This window comes from Pinus tabuliformis, chromosome 1_1 (assembly GCF_031772625.1).
Source record: "Pinus tabuliformis cultivar Carrire ecotype Pingquan chromosome 1_1, CPIR1, whole genome shotgun sequence".
Classification (NCBI taxonomy): Eukaryota; Viridiplantae; Streptophyta; class Pinopsida; order Pinales; family Pinaceae; genus Pinus; species Pinus tabuliformis.
In genome coordinates, this window is record NC_142297.1 from 34,917,364 (window position 1) to 34,943,139 (window position 25,776).

General features: G+C 38.8%; 1 protein-coding gene across 3 annotated transcripts in view; it reads left to right on the forward strand.

Annotated features, from left to right (window-relative positions):
* The window catches only part of LOC149211463 (uncharacterized), a 318,066-nt gene that overhangs the window by 170,689 nt on the left and 121,601 nt on the right, over positions 1-25,776 (forward strand). For 2 of the 3 annotated variants that reach the window (XM_089391505.1, XM_089391503.1), the window contains exons 2-5: positions 9,651-9,673; positions 9,810-9,889; positions 10,257-10,423; positions 10,957-11,022. In XM_089391505.1, coding sequence (XP_089247631.1) covers positions 9,651-9,673; positions 9,810-9,889; positions 10,257-10,423; positions 10,957-11,022 — 336 coding nt within the window. The remainder of the gene's footprint in view (positions 1-9,650; positions 9,674-9,809; positions 9,890-10,256; positions 10,424-10,956; positions 11,023-25,776) is intronic. The other variant, XM_089391504.1, reaches the window with a different exon arrangement.

Here is a 25,776-nt window from a genome sequence, read left to right on the forward strand (position 1 = left end):
TTGAAATTAAATTTTTTATTTTAAACTCATAAAAAAATAAAAATAAATAAATAAATAAATTTTGCAATTTCAGTCTTAGGCCGGGAAATTTTTAGTTTTCATCTTTTGTGCTGAGGCTAATGTTCTGGTGTGGGAGTTAATTTTTATCGTGTTTATTTAAAGATTAGCTGCATATATGTGATCTCTGGTGGTTGTTTAAAGCATTTACTCTTTTAAGTTGCTGAGCTATTGAACCTTTATGATTATCTTGTATCTGGCAAAGGTTAAGCTTTTTATGATAAATGGTTGCTCTTCATGGTTTATATTGCTGCAGTATCTGATACTTAATCGATTAAACATTAACTCCACAAGGCACTGGTCTGCTAAATTAATAAAATCTATTAAGTGTTGGTTTCCTTTCGTGTCTCCCAACCCAACTGGTTCACAGTTGGTCACCCATTTCACTGCAGGGTCTACCCCCCTTAGCCGTGGGAGACATGCTTAAACGGAGAGATCGGGGATCAGGGTGACAGCCCCCGGTCTGAGAGTTATCGTGTCAATCTGTGCGACAACATTTTTTGGCGCCGTTGCCGGGGACATTTTATTCTCGGCGTTTCAACGACAATCATCCTTCTCATTTCTTATCTTTTTATCTGGCCCGGCAATGCCAACATTTTTTGGCGCCGTTGCCGGGGATACTTTATTCTCGGTGTTTCAACGACATTCATCTTCTCATCTATCATTTGAGCTGGCAGATTCAACATTTTTTGGCATCATTTGGATCTTTTCATCACATATCAGCAACTTCTCTTCAGTTCATTTCTTGTTTGGGTGGCGACTCCATTTCTTCCATTTTTCCCAGGCAAGAAGCCTCTCTCATATCTTTCTGATGGTTGCTTTTTTGTATCTTAGAATCAGAGTCATTGTTCAAGTGGCGACTCCACTTCTTTCATCTCTTAATCTTCTTGAGCAGAAATCTCTTTCTATTATCCATTTGATCCCTTATTATTCATCATGGATTATTCATTTAAACCATGTCATTTTACTGATAATCTCCATGATCTTCCGAAAGAGGCCATTTCTAAATTATTTAAGTTCTCAGGTGGTGATTCGGTCGCTGTCAGACAGCATTTAAACAGGTTTACTTGTGTAATGATCATATATTGTAGACTTCCTCAATATAATCATGAAGATTTCAAGATGCGTCTATTTGTCCATTCTTTAAAGGGTGATGCTTTGAACTGGTTTAATAGTTTTCCTGAAGATTCCTTCATTTCTTTGCAAGTCGAAGGAAGATTTCAAGACAATGCTTCATATCAGAATGTGTCATCCACCTGTACTATTTCAGATCAAGTCCATGATAGTGGAAAAGCAGGGACAAATGACAACGAAAAGGAGGATCAAAAGCAAATTATACAAGAACTAATGATGCTGGTAAAAAATATGGAGATTAATCAAACTAATTACGTCAATGATGTGAGAACTTTATGCACCCACCTGGAAAAACGTAATAGGGAGATGGAGATTATGCAAAATCAGCATGCTAAAGAAATTGAGGCCATGAAGACTAATCATGACACAGAATTTAGTTTCATGCAAAGCAAAATGTCAAGCTTAGAAGAAAATATGATGACCATGAAAGCTGATCATGATAGGGAAATTAATTCTATGCAAAACAAGTTATTAACTATGGATGAAGAAATGACTATCATGACGTTCGATCATAATAATCAGTTGGCCACCATGCAAGCAAATCATAAAGAAGAAATAAACTCCATGCAGCATTGCTTGATGAACATAAAGGAAAAGAACGATAAAGTAATAAAAGATATGGAAGAACACCATGCCAGGCAAATCAGTGCTATAAAGGTTGAACACTCTAGTCAGATGGATGCCATTAAAATACAGGTTCAAAAGTTTCAACAATGGTCAGAGGATAAGAGAAACCAGGGGACATCAACAGATCAGGAGCCTTCTCATTTGTTGCAACAAGTTCCATCTTATTATGAGGAGGTCATTGGTTCGATTGAAAGATGGTTAATTGAAGGTGATCCAGATAGACTTAAAAATGATAAAGATCAGATGCAGGATAAAGAGAGACATGTCATGCATATCTTACATACTTCATCTGATAGCTTTGAAACAGAAAGTTCCATGTCATCAGTGATACAACCACCCACTTGGAAAAAGCGCAAGAGAAAGAGAATGAGATGAAGATTTGATGCATCAGACGGCCGCGAGCAGCTTGATTTTCGGATAGGAAAAAGTCCTACCATATGCAAACTTGGACATGGCACATCCGACAAGCAGCCGACAGATTTGCCTGAAAGCAGGCAAATGCTCAGTATACACTATATTGAACACATCTGATGCCATGGGGCATCCTTTGTATTGTATTTCTAACCCTACTCCTTGTTTTTTCCGCATTTTTATTTCTGTTAGATTTACTTTTCTAGATAGTTAATAAATGAAGAGCTTTTATCTTTCCTGTGCTTAATGTATATGATGATTTTTGGATGGACGCTACTTATTTTTGTGTTGTATGGATGCAGATTCTGGATTCTCACATTCCTACAGAGCAGCAACGTGTCCCCAAGTAGAGCCAGATGTTGACCACTACCGGTCAACTACCCATGCAGTACACCCCCTTTTTCTTTGCAAAAAGGGGTAGCACCTGATCGACGTGTCCGTGCCATCCTGCAGTCATCAGCAGCTTGATCATTTTAATTGTAAACCCAGTCTGCATGTATAAATTTGTAAATAATCTTAGCAGATGTGAGTCATGTCTGTAAATTTCCTAGGTGAACCTAATTTTCTAAGTGATAATCTACGTCCCGGAAGGTTTTTCGTCTCACCGATCTATGATCGGCAGAGTTTTCCTTCAGCCTGACCCCAAAGCCGGGATGGATTTTGTCATTAAAATTTTAGGAGAATCCTAGTGTGTTAATCTGCTAGATTATAGTTGTGTCGCAGAACTGGGTGGTTTATGAGGGTCTGTGTTAAATGGGTTTTTTCCCCTTAAAATGTAAATTGTAAAAGTCATGATGTAAAGTGTCTTGAGGGTTAGAAAATGTTTTAATCCCCTCATAAGTCCTAGGTCCTAGGTGATTTTTCCAAAGGCTAAGTTCGAGGATCCATTTAAAAATGAATTAAAAAATTTAAAATATTAAATAAATAAATAAAAAAAGAATAAAATAAAAAACAATAAAAAATAAGAATAATAATAAAAAATTATAAAATAAAGCAAAAACCCTAAAATAATAAAATAATAATATTTGCATGTAAAATATCATTTTTTAATAAATCGACGGATGAGATTAAGAGATGTCTTGATTCTCATCGACGGTCGAGATCATTTCGACATGGATCACTCGAACTAGCCGTTGGGATCATTTCCTTTAAGTAGGATGCTAGGGGTCATTTCAGATCATTATTTTTTTTTTGATCTGTGAGTCTTGTACTGAAGAAGCTCTCTTGTAATCTGTTTCTGGTTAATAAAAGAAGACTTTGGGGTCCAAATCTTCCTGGTGTTACTCTCTGGAAGTGCTGTGAGCTAATTTATTTTCTGCATATTTTATTTTTCAGCCATTAATAATAGCTTATTGTAGAGTATTGTGAGCACAGGTATCTTGTTCACTTGCTAGGGTTTGAATGGTATTAGGGTTTCCTGAGTAATGGCAGGTATCCCCATTGCTTTTTGAGAGCTAGTATCATTTTCTCTCTCTTTACTGATGGTTGAAGTGAGCTGTGCAGGAAACCCTTATCGAAGAAGATTAGCAGGTGTTTGGGGAAGTTCTTGGCTGAACCAGCCAACTCCCGCAAGCATTTTTCTTGCTGAGCCCAGTTGGATTTGATCCTGGGTCTATCATTCAGTTTATTTTTCCTAATTTGCATGAGAGATTTTCTGAAGTTTTTCATAACTAATCTGACATTTTTAAATATAAATGCTGTTACTGTTAAATCTGGCTGTTCTAGAGCTGTGAATTTGTGTGATTTTAGGTTAATTTTGAAGGGTTTTACTTTAAAAATTTTGTGTATATCTGCCGGATTTTGTTTTCTTCTTACAGGTTACAGACCTGAGACAAAATCGATAGAAAGTTTTCTCTAGATGCAGCGTTGATTGTTTGCCCATCTGCTTGGCTGGCCGTCGAAGGATCAAGGCCTAGAAATCACGCATAGAAGGAAGCATATTTCGTTTCAAGGGTTTTGGCCGTCCTGTCACCCACGTGAAAACTTCCTATCTGCAAAAAATCTTGAATTTGTGCATTGACTGCATAAAGGAAAACGCATTCATTGTATCCAGCATGAAAAGCTTCAAGTGAAACTGCGGTTAACTAGTTCTGTTGGGCTCGTGGTCCCGAATTATATGCGATGCTTCAAAATACCCACGCGCCTTATTAAATCTCTGCCGTCTGGTTGCTGGTTTCAAACAATGTGTAAAGCTATGACGTGGTGGACATACTGTGAAATCGTCAGACAGTGTGGGCATCAACAAAAATTCGTTGCTACACAGATTTTATTCACGCAGACGGTATACTGTATGAAAAGAATTGCTCAGATCCGATCTCAGTCGAAACCATTCCGCTCCCCGAAATACACGTTCTAAGGTCATTCTGGGCAAAGCGTTTCAGATATAAATTGTCGGCTGGGTAAAAAGTTTCTCTCTGGCGGCTATCCAAAAAAAAATGAGGCATCGATTTTCGTTTTCTGCTCATAGGTATGTCTGCGTGTGAAGCTATACTGCTTGAAAACTCTCCTGCGCAAAACATTCTGCTCCAGGTAGAAAAGCCGTGACCCCTTCTTGCCGTCGAAAAACCCTCGGGATTTCCATTTGTTTCGCCGTCAAAGTTCTGGTAAGGTTACGCAGGTGGTAACGTAAGTTTTCTGAAAGACATTGCGGTGGTCTTTTAACCTGAAAATCGCAGCATTTTTTTTCTTCAATCGCCTCCGTCTGGTGCTCGCATACCTGCGGGCTTGTCTCAGGTTTTATGTGTTGAACCCATCGTTGCGTGTGACTGTAATAAGCGTCGTGCGTGGAGGTATCGAAATCGTAAACAGGGGAGCAACGTTTTTTTTTTTATTTTTTTTTTTTTTTTGGATTTAGTTTTGTATATGCATATGCGTAGTTGGGATTTTAGGCATGTTTTAAATCGCAATTTTTTTTTTTAGATTTTCATTAGATTTATTAATCTCTTTTTTTTTAGATTTTTATTAGACATAAAATCCAAGAAATAATAAAAGTTATATATTTTGATAGTTTTTTTTTAGGGTTTAGCTTTAGTTTTGAAATTTAAATTTTTATTTTAAACTCATAAAAAAAATAAAAATAAATAAATAAATAAATAAATTTTGCAATTTCAGTCTTAGCCCGGGAAATTTTTAGTTTTCATCTTTTGTGCTGAGGCTAATGTTCTGGTGTGGGAGTTAATTTTTATCGTGTTTATTTAAAGATTAGCTGCATATATGTGATCTCTGGTGGTTGTTTAAAGCATTTACTCTTTTAAGTTGCTGAGCTATTGAACCTTTATGATTATCTTGTATCTGGCAAAGGTTAAGCTTTTCATGATAAATGGTTGCTCTTCATGGTTTATATTGCTGCAGTATCTGATACTTAATCGATTAAACATTAACTCCACAAGGCACTGGTCCGCTAAATTAATAAAATCTCTAAAGTGCTGGTTTCCTTTCGTGTCTCCCAACCCAACTGGTTCACAGTTGGTCACCCATTTCACTGCAGGGTCTACCCCCCTTAGCCGCGGGAGACAGGCTTAAACGGAGAGATCGGGGATTAGGGTGACAGCCCCCGGTCTGAGAGTTGTCGTGTCAATCTGTGCGACAACAGAACCCATTAAAAATATTAATTATTTTAATAACTTCTCATCCGAGTGGAATTTCTCCAAACGATTTCTAGGTCTTGGAGATCTCATATGGTCTAGCCCCTCCACAAAATTTCGGAGCTAGAGCACATCCGATGCTACCCGAAATCAACACACCCAAGTGTGGGCTTCGCTATCTTCGCTACCCTTGTACTATGGCATATGGCTTAGAGCCTTCCCCTGATTCCCCATTCCATTCCATCATCATATCACATGACATGTGCGACTTGATGGATCTACTACCTTTCACTCCCTTAGATGTTGAAATCACCTAATAGGGTCCTTGATTAACCTCTTCTATGAACTTGGGGACATTTGTACACTCGAAAGCCCATTATGAAAGGGCATGCCACTATAAAGTGCCCTCTTGGTTCCATAATTTGTAAGCTCATTTACTTGATTGCACTAATGATTTGTTGTACTGGAAGGTGAGGAGACGCATTGGATCTTATACAGGATTGCAGGTGGGTCTTCATCTGGGGTTTGGTCTCCCTATATGGGGTCCAAGCCCTCTAGAGGGTCATATTGGCATTTGTAAGGTGAGTGTTGAGAGCCATGGGCCTCCACTATAGCAGAGAGCAGATTGCCACATCATGGGATCCATCAGTACCATCCATTGCTCGCTCGTGTTCCACTTATTTGACGATGATGATGCACCTGGACCACCTTGCCTAGTTGGCTACACTCTTGCACCACACACTTGGCAGTTGATCCAGGGCCCAGATGAGGTTGTGTCTCACCACCGGAGACAAAGGGAGGGTTTGCATCATTCTTCCAACCATTACAGACGGGACACAAACTAGTTCGATCCATTTGGAGACCTATGAGGATGTTTTGTGCCGCCACAACCACTTGGGAGCACCGCAGGTCATTTGCTTGGAGATTAAGGGGCCACCCCCTTTATCACTATGTTTGGAGCTCTTCCGCTCATTTTGGCACATATTGGACTCCACTAGGCCTTTCAATGGCCCTTTGAACTATTGTATCTATCATTTTAACCCCCTTGAGAGGCCTATTTTCGTGTTATGGAGCTATCTTGGTGGGCTTGTCATCAAGTAATGTTATTTTGTACATTATTTTATTAGTTGGGGTATCATTAGGCCTAATTAGGCAAATCGAACACTTAGAGGATCATAGTAATAGATGAGAGGCTTATTCTCTTCTCATCATCACTTAGATTTGGATTCTATCTCTTCTTGAGAATTTCGCTATAGCTATTGGAGGACGAATTGGATAATCTTTGATGCATTTTGACATTTGGAAATATTGTCTTGGTCTTGGAGCTTCGATTTTCTCTCTTTGATGGTTGGATATATTCACTATACTTGTAAGTGCTTTTTCATGGTCTATTTCTCTATTTCATGTCACATGTATAATGTATGGAATTTTCGCTCATGGAATCTATGTTTCTGCCCTAATTGAAGTGCGAATTTGATTTTGTGAGGGTTTTGCATATGTTACATGTCTAGTATAGTGAATGAATGTTCCTAGGGGTATATTATCTCTATAATTGCCTTGATAAGTCATCAAATTGCAGCAATAAGAAGTATACATTTCTTTGGTAACCTAGTTGCTGCCTTTAGGGCTATACGAAGTTGCTAGGGAACTCCTTGATTGGGTAAAGAAACTCCAAACGTTGAAATCTCATTGACTCCATTCTCCCAATAGACTAGGCACTGGTCTAATCCTTGGTGATCACTTCAACGAAAACCATTTCACCTCCTTCTCTCTCTTTTCCTAGCTCTAACCCTAATATCTCCTAGTGAATCACCCGAAATCTATTGTAGCCATCCATTTGGCGAGCGAGTTGGAGCACATTTACACTGGGGTGTCTTATAGGCCCTCTCAAATTTTGAGAGAATTCCCGTGGCTAGATTTGGATTATCCCTAGCCCTATCTCCAATTTCGTTCTTGGTCCTAGGTTTCATAGGTTAGTGGTTTCATCAAGGATAATTCAATCCAAAATTCAAGTCAAATCTAATTTCTTTGATCCTTTTCTCCTCCCTTACTTGGTCAAGACCTTTTGTTTGAAGTTTCACTCTAAACCCTTGATGTTGTTTGGGTCCACTTGGGTTTCTCTGTGGTCCCACACCTTTATCACTCTAATTTCGTGAGGATCATCTTAGGAATCCTTTATTATAGAAAATCTTAGGTCAAGCGTCTCTCTTATCAAATATTATCCCTCATTCCTAGGTATAGGCTTTCCTTTAAGCCTTTCTTGGAGAGCCATATACCTTACTTCTTGAGCAAGTAAGCTCTATCATCTGAGTCTCTCTTATGAATGGGCTCTTGAAATCACTATCTTTCCATCATTGATATATCATCCTTAGTGATTTCCCTCATAGTGGGCCTCCTCCCATCGGTGAAAGTCTGTAAACAGCAGGGAGCTTTAGCTGATGTCACAGTGGGCTATTGCTCTATTGTTGCCACTTGTCCTAGTAGTTGCTCTATAGGAAACCCTCCTAGGACCTTGCTAGATTGAGCGGTAATAGTGACTTCTTTGAGGGTTGTATGAGCTTAGTACTTGGTGAAGTAAATCACAAGAAGCCCTTTCTCCTCCTTGCCTTGATCTTGGAAGTGCCTCTATTAACAATTATATATAAAACCCTAGGTTTTGCGCAAGTCTTTCTTAGGTCTCTTAGAGGGACCAAAGTGCCTTTAAAAGCGTCATTTTGTTATCTCAAGCTTTCCTTGAGAGGTCCTAGATCATCACCTAACATCTTAAACCCTAGAATATCTATCAAAGGTGATTATCATCCTATTGAGACCCCTCCCATTGGTGAAAGTCTATAAAGAGCAGGGGGTTTTGGCTGAGGTGACATTGGGCCTCTACCCCACTGTTAGCACTTTTTCTAGCTTTTGTCTTGTAGCTTTAGACCTTCACCATGCATTAATTCACCCTATAAGGATATGAATTTGTACCCACTTTGACCAAATCAACCTTCAAATTCTCATCCTAGAAGGGGTGCCCTTGACACTTGTGGAAATGGGTCTTCATCACATGGTGATGTATTTACTTGGTTCCATTCATATTCATGTAAATTCCATAGTTTTACCTGACAGAATAGTAAAACTAACATAAACTCAGTTACCTAACAGAAAAATATACCGCTTGGTTTAAATACTATTAAATATTCCAATGATCAACAAAATTTTGTTCCAATGGACTCACGAAGTGCCAATAACGTGCACTGATTATCCTTGAGCATCAAAACATCCAACACACAAACAAAGCTATGAGAGAATTTTGTGAAAAAAACCCAACCTTTTAAAGATCAATCTTCAATTTTTTCTGAGGTATGTTTGCATATGAATTGCTTATTATCCATTGGGGCATGGGCCAAAGTAAATGTAAAACATGTACCTTACTGAAGACTCGAGGTTGGTCTTTTGGTGTGGACTCAAATTCACATTTACAGAGAACCAGGTTTAGATAGTTTGACACTAGTTTAGAAGAATGACTAGGGTAGACTAAATGGTTGGGGAGTCCATTCTGAAAAATACTAAATTTTTTTATTTATTCTGCAGCATAATGATTGGAGTAGACAGTTATAATTTTTCAGTAGAAATAAACAAATCGTTCAATAGGTCAAAGTTAGATTAGCATAATGATCTCAGTAGAATAAGTTATTGCTGTTTTTTGTATTATAAAAAAGATTCAATTAAAACAAATCAGGGTTAATTTAGTAGAATATCATATTATGGTTTATTTATTGCTAAAAATTGCATGAAACATTCATTTCTGACCTCCTTTTACTTGCGGTGTTTGCCAAATATCTGGGAGCCTATTCTCAGGGCCTTCTCATTTTTGTGAAAAGGTGCCCACTTCATGCTCACTCAGCTATTTTTCTTGCTGCCAATAGAGAGTCATAAAGATTGTAAAATTTGAGTGCGAATTGGAGGTCTTGCTGATTTTCATTACCTGGAAGTGAACAAAGCTTAATTGTTGGACAGGCACGATGGGGGTTGGATCGTGCTGGAATTTCTTTCAAGGAGTCAAAGCATGCTCCCATGTTTCACATGTTATACACGAGGTTTGCAGTATATATTGATATTATTTTATGATTTCACTGCCTAGGTCTTTGCACTTGTGAGTATGAGTCCACACTGAAAGCCCAAACTGAGTATTTTGGTAAGGTACTTACTATCAGAAATGATTTTAGTCTATTTGTTAGCGGCAGCATTTCCGAGTGTCATGAGATTTAACTTCATTGTATGATTTCTCTCATGCATGCAGTATATCTGCCTTCATGCCAAAAGAGACATGATATAGCAGAATCTGGGCTTTTATCGTGTTTATAATCTTGCATTATTTCTGTTGTGATTTTTTGAGAACAGGCTGAGTTTCTCGGATCTCCTACAAGTGAACTGATTGGAACTGTTTTTGGATTTTATTCTCAGGGGATTGGGACAGGGAACCAGCTGTCCCAAACTTGTGCTAGGTGAGGGCAAAAATAAAGTGGTGTTGCATGAATCATCAGATATCTTGAAGTTTGCTGATGAGAACATCAAGTCTGAAGAGGATCGGTTGTATCCATTGAACCTTGATCAGTCTGTGCAAGAGTGGGGTTGGCATCTAGTTCCTGAATCTTGATGTTGTGTATAGATATTTTTTTGACAGACGTCAAAAGGAATAGGTAGCAAGTAATTTGTTTTGTTTATTAGTAAATATATTGACCATTTTGCTCATTAATTTTGCAGAGAAGATCAAATTTTTTTGAGTCCTAATTATCTTTAAAATATTTTAGGTTTCATTGTTAAATTTTGATTTAATTATTATTTTCCAGAGAATTTGAGAAGTGATACTACAAATGACAGTGGTTGTAAGATATTTCATAAAATATTACCATGTATATGACTATTCCTGGATGCATCTATATTATATATCCCGAAGATTTTCTATAGCTAACTAAGAGTTCTACTTCTCTGATTATTTTCATATGAAATCCAAGGGCACATACACACATGGTTATAGTACAATCAACTCAGGATTTTTCTGGGCTTAAAACTTTGAACATTCTTGCTTATCCTCAAGAATAGCTAATCAACCCAGAACTTGTACTAACACACATGAATTTTTCTGATTGTACTCACTTTTCAGGAAGAAACGAGTTCCAGCTCATTCTTGGAGCAGTGAAAGAGAAATACTGTGGGATTTCAACGAGGGGTACTGTCTTTTCAAAGTCTCTTAGCAGGCTGTTATATAAAAATAATGATAAGATATAGGTTAATAAAAAACAAATAAAATAATAAGGTTACGAAGATAATTAAAATAATATTTATAAAAAGATTCAACCTTTAGGAAGAAGGTTAAGGCATCCACTACACGTCAATGACCCATAGCAGTACACCCACTTTTTTCGCAAAAGGGATAGCTCCTGATCGACGTGTCCATGCCGTTCACCTATTATCATCAGTCTGATCATCATGTTATATTGTAAACCCTTTCTGCATGTGTAAATTGTAAATAATCTTAGCAGATCCGTGTCGTGTATGTAATTGCCTAGGTAAAACTAATTTTCTGGTGACGATCTACATTCCGGGAGGTTTTTTGTCTCACTGATCCATTCTCGGATGGTCAGCAGAGTTTTCCTTCAGCCTTACCCCAAAGCCGGAGTGGATTTTGTCTATGTAAAAGTGATTTGGGAATAATCCTAACTATTTGGTTAGGTTATTTTATTACAAATTGCTTGGTTTGCTGGATTATATTTGTGTCGCAGAATTGGGTAGTCTGTGAGGGTCTTTTGCAAATGGGTTTTCCCCCTTGAGATGTAAAAAATGTAAAAATCATGATGTAAAGTGCCTTGGGGGTTAGAAAAATAGTTTATCCCCTCATAGGTTAATTAATTAAATTTTCTGGCCTAAATTAATTAAAATCTTAAGCCATAAATTTAATTAATTATAGGTTCTAGATAAATTTAAATTTTCCAAAGGCAGAATTCGTGGATCCTTTAAAAATTAAATTTTAAGAGGTCTATGGACTAAGGTAAATTAATTATTTTGCTAAATTTTAAGCCTTTGGTCCCTGGGTTAAGTCAAAGTCAAAATTTTGAAGAAATTAATTCAAAATTTAATTTTTGAATTAATTAAAATTCATTTAATTGAAAAATTCGAATTTCCTCAATAATTTAAAATTTCGACAGATGAGATTAAAAGAAATTTTGATCCTCATCAATAGTCGAGATTGCTTTGACAAGGATCACTCGAACTAGCCGTTGGAAGATTTATCTTTAAATAGGAGGTCAGTTGTCAGTTGAGATGATTTGATCTCTGGATCGTGTACTAAGCTCTCAAACTCTCTTGTATATATTTTTGAATTAATGCAAAAGTATTTGGGGTTTCAACGTGCTGTAGTGTTCCTCTTCATGAATTTATGGTAACATTGTTTTAATTTCTGCTTAATATTATGTGAAAACTATCAATCAATAACTCTCTTAGAATAATTTGAATACAGGTATCTTATTCAGTTTGTTGGATCTAGGGTAATATTTTTAATTTTGATTGAAGTAGCAAGTATCTCTATTTCTTCAGAATTTTATTGTTGTTCTATTTCTTTACTTGATTTGATGGTTGATCTAGTATTTGCAGAAGATCTCTCAGGTTCTCATTGAGCGTTTGGGGATAGTTCTTGGTTGGACCAACGAATTCTCAACACATATTTTCTGAAGAGCCTACTTCATATAAGCCTCAGGATTTATCTAATGATAATCTTTTTTCTGTAGGGTGTTTTTGGGCTAGTATCTCTCTAAAATTTCAAAATTTTTTAAATATTTTGTGGAAATTTTGATAGATCTGGCTATTAAGAGCCTTAGATTATCAGATCTGGGAGCGGAGTTGGACTCATACTCCTCAGATATGATAGATCTGTAAATTATTTATATAGATCTGTAAATTATTTGTGTAGATTTGTTATTTACTTATATAGATCTGAAATTTTGTAACATAATTTTGAATTTTAACACTTGGGTTTTCTCTATTTTTGTACATATTGGGTATTGGGTTTTTCTCTTTTCATTTATGCAAGAATAGATCTGAGAAATCAGCTAAGAAAATCTTCAGATCTGAGTTAGATCTAGACCCTGGAGGGCAAGATCTGGGCTCAAAGATTGTTTGCAGGAATAGATCTGAGAAATTAGCCAAGTAAATCTTCAGATCTGAGATAGATCTAGAACCTGGAGGGCAAGGTCTGGGCTCAAAGATTGTTTGCAAGAATAGATCTAAGAAATTAGCCAATTAAATCTTCAGATCTGAGATTTTTCAAACAGATCTGGGGGTTTTGAGACAGATCTTATCCCAAATCTTTTTACAAGGCCAGCCATTAAAGATTTTGCAATAAATCTGAAGATCTGAAGCAAATTAATTTTTTTCAGAACAAGGATTTCAAGTTTTGGGGCTCCTAAGCCCAAATCTACTTTCTCCTAGCCCAACGCTAGTTCTGTTGGGCCTAGATTCCCCTTGCTCCATTTCTGATTTGAATATTTGATTTTCTGAAGCTAATCACTGGTGGGTTTTGCAGAAAATTTGGTAAAAATTGTGTTTCAGGTATTGAATTTTTTTTGGCAACTTGGATAAGTGATCTTCAAGGCCTAGGGCCTAAGGTTTTGATCTCTAAACCATCTTTTTTCTCACTGTTTGCTACAATAGTTGTATACTTTTCTAATAGTGGTAAAAAACACATCTAAGTGGTCTGAAATTAACTAAAAAATTGCTAAATACATTAATAAGTCATTTATGTTTGATGTGGATCAAGAATTTGGTCTAGATCTACATTTTGGGTCACTGTTATCTCTGAATAATTCTGTTTTTGAAATCTGAAATATAACAGTGGAAAAATTTCTTGTGGGTTAGCCTAAAATCAGTTCCTAAGTTGTCTAATACTTTAAAGAATTAATTCCTTGAGTTGGACATTCATCATTAGGCTTATTTAATGTTTTAATTGTGGGTTGTAATAAGTATATCAGATTTGATATAATTCTGGAAATCAAATCACAATAGGTTGAAAATTTTTGATAATTGATGTGGACAAGTTTGGAAAAATTTTGGTAAATTTTTGGCATAAAGATATCATTGATAGTTTATTGTTTTCATTGTCATATTACTGTTGTCATAAAGTTTTTCTTACTGCTGTCCTAAAAATTAATTTATGAAAATTAAGTACTCTATCATGGAATTGTGATAAAATGCATATCCTTTGTTTCATAAACTGAGTATTTTTTTTTTGAGCATCTGTTGACATTGATATCGAATTGCAAAGTTGTTTTTGTTCTTTTTGAGCTAAATTGTATCAAGAAGATTTGAAATAAGTTGGTGTTTTAACTATAGTATCTTCAAGAGTTTATTTTCTAAGTTTTCATCTAAAAAAAGGCGAGCATTTCATTTGGGTAATTGAGGGCTTTTGCGGCATAAGTGTTTTCCCATTCTCGAGTCTAACTTCATCTCATCTTCCGTGCATTTGCATATAAGTTAACTTTGCATAGATAAAATTTACTTCTAAGCATAAGCTTGGTCGATAGACAGATAGATCTCCATCCATCTTTTCTTGAGAACCCTGTTTTAATAGTACTTAAAACGGTGACCTTGCAGTCGTCAGAGCCACAGTTCTCTGTAGTGCCGGAGGCACTGGGTATGTTAGAATTTCAGGAGAGGTATCATTAATCACACCCTAGTGTGCTTTTGATGATCTTCTCTCTGCCAATTACTATGAAATCAAGCTCAACACAGAAAGGATTGAAGGGTTCACATTTAAATAGGCATTTAACTAAAATTAACCAAAATTCTTGCATCTCACATTAGTTTTAGGATCTGCATTTCATATAAAATAGTCATTCACCTAAGCAACAGTTGCTAATCGATTACTTTGTCTTAATTTCCCTAGCAAGATCGTTGACTCCATAAGGCACTGGTATCAATCGTATAAAATCTAAGCAAATCCTATAAGTCTTGCTAAATCTTAATCAAGTACTTGATCGCTTCACTGTGTCTCCCGAACAGGTTGGTTCCCAACTAGTTCTTCTTCATTCCACTTTTCCATAGGGTCTACCCCCCTTAGCCTGCTGTAGGGAGACAACTTAAACAAAGAGATCGGAGATCAGGGTGATAGCCCCCGATTTGAGCTGTTGTTGCGGTGCCTGGACATTCTGTGCGACAACAATACCATTTTTGCTCATCATTTTCTCTAAACATTATATTGTATCGTCTCAACATTTAGCGAAATTAATCATTGAATTTTTCTTCCTGCCATCTGTATCAACATTTAGGTCAACTGATAACCTCCAATGTACAACCATCTCTACTGCCAATCCTACCACTGTCGATAACTTCTTCTATACTTTCACCACCATCCATTGTAACATAGCCGCCATCGTACTTGTGAAAATTTCTAAGTAGAAATCCTACTGCAGTGATTAATATTGTTTCTTCTACTTATTATCTCAGAAATAAGTTATTCACAATGTTCTTACAACAAATATTGAAATATATTCTATTGCAACCTTCACAACTAAAATATTGTAGAAAGTAAATGTAATGAAAAATATTGGCACAAATACAATCACAATGGCACAGTTATTTTTGGACAATCGTCTTCGGAAAAACCCAATGTGGGAAAACCGATGTAGTAGATGAGGGTTTCTTTAGTATTCTTCTGCAAATTCTCATGTACAAATTACAACCAGCAAAACAAGAGTGAGAAATTTTACAGACGCTTCCTGACAAATTTCTGATTCAGGTCAAGTATTCCTCTTCCCCCAAATCCTTCTGCGTCCCTTTGCGTCAAACTTCTCTCACTGGCCCAACGTCTACCTGTCCACGCAGGCTCTACGTCAATCCACCTCTGCGCTGCGTCTTTCTATGTCCCCCTGTTCCTGCTCTGCGTCTTGCTGCCTTGCACTCTCGAAAGATGCTGATATCCTCTCTTCCTTTCTCACCTGCAACTTTCCCTTTGATTCGATTTTCTCTTTCCGAACTTCGACCAGTGAGAAAATCGATCTTATTCGGGTAATTGAGTATCTGCCTCTGGTGTGTTCTCCAAGTGCCCTTCAAGCCTCCTCTTATAATCCTCTTGTTGATCAATCAACGACTCAAATTAGATTCTAATCAATGGCTAGGATCATATTGACTTGAGCTCCACCTTCTTCTAGAAGTTTCACCCACAATTTAGATTAATACCCATTAATTATTTTAATTTCTTAAGTTTAGACTTAAGGTCCCATTAAAAATAGTTAATTATTTTAATAAAACAGTCTCCAGGTGGAATTTCCCAAAACAATTTCTGGGTATTGGAGAATGCATGTGTCTAAGCCTCCCTGCAAATTTTGAGACTTAGAGCACATCTGATGCTACCAGAAATCAACACTCCCTCTTAGCGAGGAATGTGCTCTAGCAATGCAACTCGCTGAAGCATCACTTTGTTCTATAACGTCTCCCTCTGTGGTGCTGATTTCTGTCATGCTGACCACCAACCTCTACACAAATGCTGGATTTGTACTGCTGCTGACCTTGCCATTGTCAACACTGCATCTGTATTGCAACTCCCTCTGAATTTCTGCATCTGTGCTGCTGTTGACACTGCCACTGCCAACTATCCCTCTACTGCAAACTACTACTGCTATTGAAACAAATTTTCTACCATACTCATCTGCTCTTTGAATTGAGTGAACTTAGCTCTTCCGAGAGCCTTTGTGAGTATATCGACTACCTGCTCTCCTGTGGGGACATATTGTAGCTGTACTGCCCCACGCTGAACACAGTCTCTGATAAAGTGACATTGGATATCTATGTGTTTCGACTGATCATGAAATACTGGATTCTCAGAGAGTTTGATACAACTCTGATTATCACAGTAAACCCTGGTCGCCTCCATCCTTTTTTCTGAACAAGCTCACAAGCAATTTTCTGAGCCATATAGCTTCGCACGTAGCTGTGTTGGCTGCCATATATTCTGCTTTTGCTGAGCTTAGAGCTACTGATTTCTGCTTCCTGCTGCACCAAGATATCATCCCTGATCCAACACTGAAGTAGTACCCCGAGGTACTTTTTCGGTCTACTGAACTACTTGCCCAATCTGCATCTGTGAACCCATTCAATCTGGCGTCTTCCCCTCTGGAGTATTTCAACCCATATCTGACTGTTTTGCACAGATACCTAAGGATGTGCCTAACTGTTGCCCAATGCACCCTTTTTGGTTCTACCATGAACTGACTAAGAGTGTTGAAAACAAAGCAAATGTCCGGCTTGGTGTTGACTAGATACATGAGCGACCCAATGAGCTGCCTGTACTAGGTGGGGTAGACTTCCTTGTCTCCTGATGCATCTATTTTCTTCCAGTTGGTGATCATGTGAGTAGCCATGGGTCGACAATCCTGCATTCTGAATCTCTTCAGAATTTCTGTAGCGTATCTTACTTGTCTAAGGAATATCTCCCCATTCTTCTGCCAAACTTCCAAAACTTAGAAAATAATGCATCAACCCCATGATCTAAAAATGGGGTACTCAGGCTTCTTGTCTAACTTACAAGAACCCCTCCCACTTCCAAAGCTTAAATAATCCCAAGTCTTAATGATTAACTAGTGTGGAATTAAATATGTGTTTGAAAATAAGGTGTATGCTTACAGTTATTTTAACTGTTTATGTGCTTTAAGATCTATTGCTTGTGCTGATATGTAAATACATGTAACAATGCAAACAGTGTAGCAAATAATAAACACATAGGACAACAACTTAATATGGAGTTCACCCAAAAACTCTTGGGCTACATCTCCTTGAGCTTTAGTCAACTCGACTAGGCTCTCTGGGATTATAGCAAAGTCCTTTTACAAGCTCTTTGGCTCAACTCCACTGTTTTACATAGGAACAATGGGCTCAGAACACCATCTGTCCTTGGCTCTTGAAATGCTCAGCTTTCTGGCTCTCGGCTTTGGCTCTTGGCTCTAGCTCTTGCTTTTTTGCAACCTTCAGCTCTCTAGCTTTTCACTTGACCTCCAAGTGACTCTAAAGACTCCCTCAGCTGACCTGCGTATTAGCTTTCCCTCTCTCTGGCTCTTTCTTTGCTTCTGCGCTGCCTGCTTATTTTCTGTTTTAGCAACAACCCTTGCTTATCTGTCATTTTGTGGCATTAAAGCCAATCGGCGTTGTCTATTCATTTTCCCCTCTTGGGCTCTCTGGCTTCCGGCCTCGGTCTGCTCAAATCCCCTCTCTGAGCGTTAGCAATCATTGATAAACGCTTTCAGGGATGGTGGCCACCTGTGCTGTAACGGAAGGGACCCTCGGGCTTTTAGAATCCCCAAGAATAGTGTTCTCTGCTTACACAGGGAAATATGCTAAATCACAGGAAAAATTTGCCAAAACACAGTTTTTCAGACTTCAAAAGTCCTTAAATCTGCTTTATACTCCTATCGGGTTTGCTTGAAATCGCTTATCGCAAGTTGCAATGCCCGTTCTGTGGTTTTCCTTTGTATTAAAAAAATACATTAAAACACTGAAAATACCGACTATATGGCGCATATCAGACTTAAAATAATTATGAAGTGGCGTTTACAAACCCTTTCGGGTCCGGTTTTCATCGCATCGGCATTTCCCTTCGCTTTTCATTTATTTAACGAAAACGCGAAAATACATAGAAAACTACTGTTTGACGGATCTCAAAATCTATCAAATATCGCTTATAGCCTCGTTCGGTTCGGCTATCGCATCGCATATATATATCTATATATATATATATATACATATATATCTATATATATATATATATATATATATATATGTATATAGCCCTGCTCCTTGTAATGCGCCGATGCGATACTGCAATGCGACTTGTCGTAATCGCATATTGCATAGACCTGGGGTCTCTCCATATGGCATGGCCTATGCCAAAGCCGATTGCAATCCGCTGATATTGGCGATCGCGATATCGCATCGGCCTGGGGTTCCGCCTTAAGTCCCATGCCATCGCCGATTACGATTCGCCGATTTCGGTGATTGCACAATCGCATCGGCCTGGTCCTATCGCATGTCTACCTCCGACAGCCTCTGCTTGCTACCGCCGATTGCGATATGCCAATCAGATCTGGTCCATTGATCGGCCAGATCCGACGACTCCTGTGCATTGTTGGTTTGACCTTCGATAGGCTCGATTTCGCTGTTTTCTTCATGTTTTTGCCTCCCGATAGTGTTATACGCCTTTTTCAAAGGTTCTCCTTTTGCGATAGTTTTGGTCTTTAGAAGACTAAGAGGGTTTTTAGGACCTATTCTTAGGGGATTTTGTCCCTTTTTCAACAGGATAAAGGGCAGCTTCATTTTATGCTAACTTTTGCATCCTAAGTCCATTTTTGCCCATTGAAGTTGCGGTAGATTCCGAATGAGACGATCTCTGCAATGGAGCTAGTTCCAGGAACTTCCTTGGACTTTCATTTTTCCTCTGTGAGGAACACTTAGACTTAGGAGTCTATCCAAAATCCATTTTGGATCACGCCTTCCCACTAAAAGAACTTTTGGTCTCCAAAAGACTGATATACTGATCTAAATCATAAATGAGAGTGACTCACCCTCTTCTTTCAGCCTTCCTACACTTGCCTTGCATAGTGCCTCTGAACCAAAGTTTCTGACCACTTCCCTTCTTGGATGGGCTGGTCTTCCTGGGAAGAGCTGCCTTCTTCTTTGCCTTCCTGCAGAACTCCTGCTTAGATGGTCATAGAAGGTAGTTTGAACTTCTCTACCTTGATCATTGATCCAAGGTGGCTCAAACAAATGTGAAGTACACCTGCTCCACAAAACCTTCACTTGTACCTGTTTGACAAGCTGTTAACAACAACAGAAATACAGACAACAACTGGATGGTCTAACTCCTGCTTCAACAAAAGAAATAGATTTCACATCTTGTGAACACCTCCATGCCTTACATCTGCATACAAATGATGGACTAGGTAACAAGCCCACAAAACATGCCTTTAAAACAAATGACCCTTCAAGTCAAGTAGGTAGAAAAAGACCATTTGGACTCTTTTTCAAAAGATAAAACACTTCATTATTACCTCCATCTTGGAGACTAATCAACTTTTTCCAAGTTAATATTGCATTACATGCATGTTTACAACAAAGCAATCAACCCTTCAAGTTAATTACACATACATGTTCAAATACAAGGAAAACATCAACATCCCCGTGTTCATGCATCTCATGCTTATGCATGCATTTCATCCTTGAACTTTCACTTAAGCACACTGTACTTTCGAAGCTGAAATGAAATATAATGTTGCATCAACAAAGTGAGTCTCCTACTCAACCTTTTTCCATTCACCATCTTGGTAGACCTGCAACATGCATCTCATCAACAAAGAAATGCAAATAGATGCATAAATGGGCATGCAATCTTAATTGGAAAAGAACTCTAGCCATTTCTTACCAATCCAGTTCCAAGGTCTTCCCTTTGTCTGCACATCAGCATCAACATGTGAATCATCCTGAGACACATCAGTCATGGAAACTTCCTTTCCATTTCTGCCATCTTCTCTTTCCACCTTCTTTAGCTTTTGTGTAAGCATTACTGGATTCAGAGTCCAACACCTTTCAGCAAGATGCCCTTGCTTATGGCAGTGAGTGCAACACATGTGCATCCTCTTGACAGCATGATTTGCCTTGTCCAATGGACCTTTGGCTTTCTGCGTCTTCTCCTTCAAAAGTTTCCTGTATGTGGCCATTCTCTTCCAACATCTAGAAACATGATGGTTATCCAAACCACAAAAGGAACATGCAACTCTTTTCCCATGCTTATGTGGAAATTTACCATGCTTTGCAAAGTCAAAAGGAATATGTTTAAAACCAGATTTATACCTGCCTCTTTCACCTTTATTGCCTTCATGAGGAGGTGAAGCAAATGAAGAAGTGGCTTTCTTCTGAACACCATCAATCTCTTCAAGGCTTTCAGAGCTTCCACAACTCTTTGGTTCAAGTGTGTGCTTCTGAACACCTGCATCCTGCAAGTGATGTTTCAAGCTATTGCATTTCTCCTGAATACAATCTTCACACTTTGCAATGCAGCTCCTTCTTGGAGCTATTTCAATGGTCTTCATGGCAGCTTTGGGACTCTCTCCATAAGACTGTCCATAGCCAAGACCCAAATACTTAGGCCTTTCCCCAATCATTATTGGTTCAACAATACCTTGTGCATGCTTTCCCAAGCCCTTTTCTTCATAGCCCATCTTGGACATTAGCTTGGAACCTATGCCTCTAGTATGTTTTTCAAAAGAACCAATATAAGTATTCTCAGAAGAATTTGAAGACAAACAGGAATGGTTTACCTCTTCTTCAAGCTGATACTTGACCAAGGCTTCTTTGGCAACAAAGAGCTGTGACTCCAACTCATGCATCCTCTTCAGGTTCCTATTTGCAATATGAAGTTGCCTCTCCATTTCCTGCAGTCTGTCAGAAAGTAACTGTTTTTTTTCCTTCATGGAATTCAACTGCTCTCTAAGTACGCTGCTCTTTCTTCCATTCTCATACATTTCTCTCACCTTGTCCATCATGATGAACAAATCTTGCTTCATGTCTCCATCAAAGAGTCTTGTGATGGAGAAGGAATTTGAGGATACACTTGAGGAAGTTGTCATTATGCCAATGAACAAAGAACTTCAAACAAGATTAATAAAGAGCTTATTTAAGCAATCTTTTGCAACAAACCTCCTGTGCTTTGGATTGCCTTGAAGTCCTTTGGGATAGAAGAATGTCTTTAGTCCTTCTTCCTTCTTGTCCTTCTTGGATTGAGCTATCAATAGCTTTCCCTTCACCTCTGCAAACTCAGAAAATAGTCAGTCTGCAACAAGCATACAATCAATCAGACAATCAATCCTTGACTGTCCAAACACCTTTCGGACAAGCAATCTTTGCTCTATTAATCAAGCATTCTGATATAACCTTCTTTGAAGGTGGGGTTAATCAATCTTATGCTATGATACCACCTGATTTGAAAATGGGGCACTCAGGCTTCTTGTCTAACTTACAAGAACCTCTCCCACTTCCAAAGCTTAAATAATCCCAAGTCTTAATGATTAACCAGTGAGGAATTAAATATGTGCTTGAAAATAAGGTGTATACTTATGGTTATTTTAACTGTTTATGTGCTTTAAGATCTGTTGCTTGTGCTAATATGTAAATACATGTAATAGTGCAAACAGTGTAGCAAATAATAAACACATATGACAACTTAATATGGAGTTCACCCAAAACTCTTGGGCTACATCTCCTTGGGATTTAGTCAACTTGACTAGGCTCTCTGGGATTATGGCAAAGTCCTTTTACAAGCTCTTTGGCTCAACTCCACTGTTTTACATAGGAACAATGGGCTCAGAACACCATCTCTCCCTGGCTCTTGAAGCTCTCGGCTTTCTGGCTCTCCGCTCTGGCTCTTGGCTCTGGCTCTTGCTTTTCTGCAACTTTCAGCTCTCTAGCTTTTCACTTGACCTCCAAGTGACTCTAAAGACTCCCTCAGCTGACCTGCGCATTAGCTTTCCCTCTCTCTGGCTCTTTTTTTGCTTCTGCGTTGCCTGCTTATTTTCTGTTTTAGCAACAACCCCTGCTTATCTGTCATTCTGTGGCTTTAAATCCAATTGACACTGTCTGTTCATTTTCCCCTCTCAGGCTGTCTGGCTTCTGGCCTCGGTCTGCTCAAATTCCCTCTCTGAGCGTTAGCAATCATTGCTAAACACTTTCAGGGATGGTGGCCACCTGTGTTGTAATGGAAGGGACCCTCGGGCCTTTGGAATCCCCAAGAATAGTGTTCTTTGCTTACATAGGGGAATACGCTAAATCACAGGAAAAATCCGCCAAAACACAGTTTTTCGGACTTCAAAAGTCCTTAAATCCGCTTTATATTCCTATCAGGTCAACCTGAAATCGCTTATCGCAAGTCGCAATGCCCGTTCCGTGGTTTCCCTTTGTATTAAAAAAAATACATAAAAACACTGAAAATACCGACTGTATGGCGCATATCGGACTTGAAATAATTATGAAGGGGTGTTTACAAACCCTTTCGGGTCCGGTTTTCATTGCATCGATGCTTCCCTTCGCTTTTCGTTTATTTAGCGAAAACGCGAAAATACATAGAAAACTGTCGTTTGACGGATCTCAAAATCTATCAAATATCGCCTATAGCCTCGTCGGGTCCGGCTATCGCATCGCATATATATATATATATATATATATGTATGTATATAGCTCTGCTCCTTGTAATGCGCCGATGCGATACTGCGATGCAACTTGTCGCAATCGCATATCTCATAGACCTGGGGTCTCTCCATATGGCATGGCCTATGCCAACGCCGATTGTGATCCGCCGATATCGGCGATCGCGATATCGCATCGGCCCGGGGTTCCGCCTTAAGTCCCATGCCATCGCCAATTGCGATCTGCCGATTTCGGCAATTGCACCATCGCAGCGGCCCGGTCCCATCGCATGTCTGCCTCCGACAATGTTTGTTTGCTACCGCCGATTGCGATATGCTGATCGGATCTGGTTCGTTGATCGGTCAGATCCGACGGCTCCTGTGCATTGTTGGTTTGACCTCTAGCTTTATTTCGCTGTTTTCTTCATGTTTTTGCCTCCCGATAGTGTTATCCGCCTTTTTCAAAGGTTCTCCTTTTGCGATAGTTTTGGTCTTTAGAAGACTTAGAGGGTTTTTAGGACCCATTCTTAGGGGATTTTGTCCCTTTTTCAACAGGATAAAGGACAACTTCATTTTATGCTAACTTCTGCATCCTAAGTCCATTTTTGCCCATTCAAGTTGCAGTAGATTTCGAATGAGACGATCTCTGCAATGGGGCTAGTTTCAGGAACTTCCTTGGACTTTCATTTTTCCTCTGTGAGGAACACTTAGACTTAGGAGTTTATCCAAAATCCATTTTGGATCACCCCATGTCCTTCATGTCGAATTCAGCTTCAAGATTCTTCTTGCAATCCTGTATGAACCTGGATGACCCAGTTAGGAATAGGTCATCTACATATAATACCAGAATAAGTGGCTCATTCTCTACCATCAAATAGTAGAGAGTGGGATCGACATCACTCTTGACAAATCCCAACTGCTGCAAGTAACTATCAATCTGACCATACGATGCTCTGGGTGCTTGTTTGAGCCCATACAGGGCTTTCTTTAATATGCAAACATGAGTTCTCTTCTCATGAGTTTCGAAGCCTTCGGGCTGTTCTATATACACCTCCTCTTCTATCACCCCGTTCAAGAATGTTGTCTTGACATCCATTTGGTGAATCTCCCATCCCATTTAAGCTATTAGGGATATAACGGATCTAATAGAGGTGTATCGAGCAATTGGGGTGAAGGTCTCTTCATAGTCTATTCCTTTTTTCTGAGCATACCCCTTTGCCACGAACCTTGCCTTGTAATTCGCTATACTGCCATCTACAGCATACTTGATCTTGTAGATCCATCGCGATCCTACAACTGATCTATCTTCTTGTCTAGGTACTACTTCTCGGACATCATTCGTCATGATAGAGTTGTATTCTTCTACCATGGCATCCACCCATACTTGGTGTTGAACAACTTCCTGAAAGCTAGAGGGTTCTTCAACCTGAGCTACCAATGCCTAGTATCTGTCAGGTTGTCTACGCTGCCTTTTCTTGGTTCTAGGAGCTCCAACAAACTCCTCTGCGTCCCTCAGTGTCTGCCATACTTCTCTGCTAGTTCTACCTCTGATGGTGGGAGGCTCAACCAACTCCTCTTGTTCCCGTCGTTCCATCTGCTGAGAACTATCTGCATTTCCTCCTTTTGAGGAGGTCACTGTACTCGATCAAGGTGTCTGTCCCCCTTGCTGCCCCTACTGCTCTTTGACTAATGGAACATCTCCTGACTGATTTTCTGCAGGCATCTACCGAGATTTCCTGAAAGCTGTGTCCTCCATGAACTTTGCATCCTGTCTCACTACAATCTTCCTGCTGCTAGGAATGTAGATTTTGTATGCCTTTGAGGTCTCACTGTATCCTACGAGATACCCTTTTTCTGCAGTCTGATCCAGTTTACTACACTTTTCGTCTAGAATGTGACACATAAGCCACGCTTTTGAATATCTTCAGATGACTGACTTTTGGCTTCTTCCCTGTGAAGACTCCTTCGGGCATTTTCTTCCTCAATGTTCTATATGTTGATTTGGGGTAGCATCGGATGTGCTCTAACTACGAAATTTGGTGGAGAGGTTGGGGCACATGAGATCTCCAATACCTAGAAAGGGTTTGGGCAGATTCTAAACAGTTTAGGAGATATTAAAATAATTAATATTTTTAATGGAGTCCTTAAGTCTAAACTTAGGGAAAATAAAATATTAATGTGTATTAATATGAAACTATGTTAGAATGGTCCAAAAGACATGGATCAAGCCAGATCTAATCTTAGTCGTTGATTAGGGATTTAATCTCGGCCGTTGATATGTCAACAGGAAAAGTATAAGAGGAGGCTTGAGGGTCACTTGGAGAAAACACCGGACTGTGTTGATTTGGGGTAGCATTGGATGTGTTCTAGCCACGAAATTTGGTGGAGAGGTTGGAGCACATGAGATCTCCAATACCTAGAAAGGGTTTGGTCAGATTCTAAACAGATCAGGAGATATTAAAATAATTAATATTTTTAATGGAATCCCTAAGTCTAAACTTAGGGAAAACAAAATATTAATGTGTATTAATATGAATCTGTGTTAGAATGGTCCAAAAGACAAGGATCAAGCCAGATCTAATCTTAGTCGTTGATTAGGGACTTAATCTCGGCCGTTGATATGTCAACAGGAAAAGTATAAGAGGACGCTTGAGGGTCAATTGGAGAGTACACCAGATGATCAGTCATTCTATTCTCTAGAGCGGGGTTTGCTAAGAGAGATCGAATCAGTGATCGGAGAGCAGCTGAGGGGCATTGAGTATAGAGAG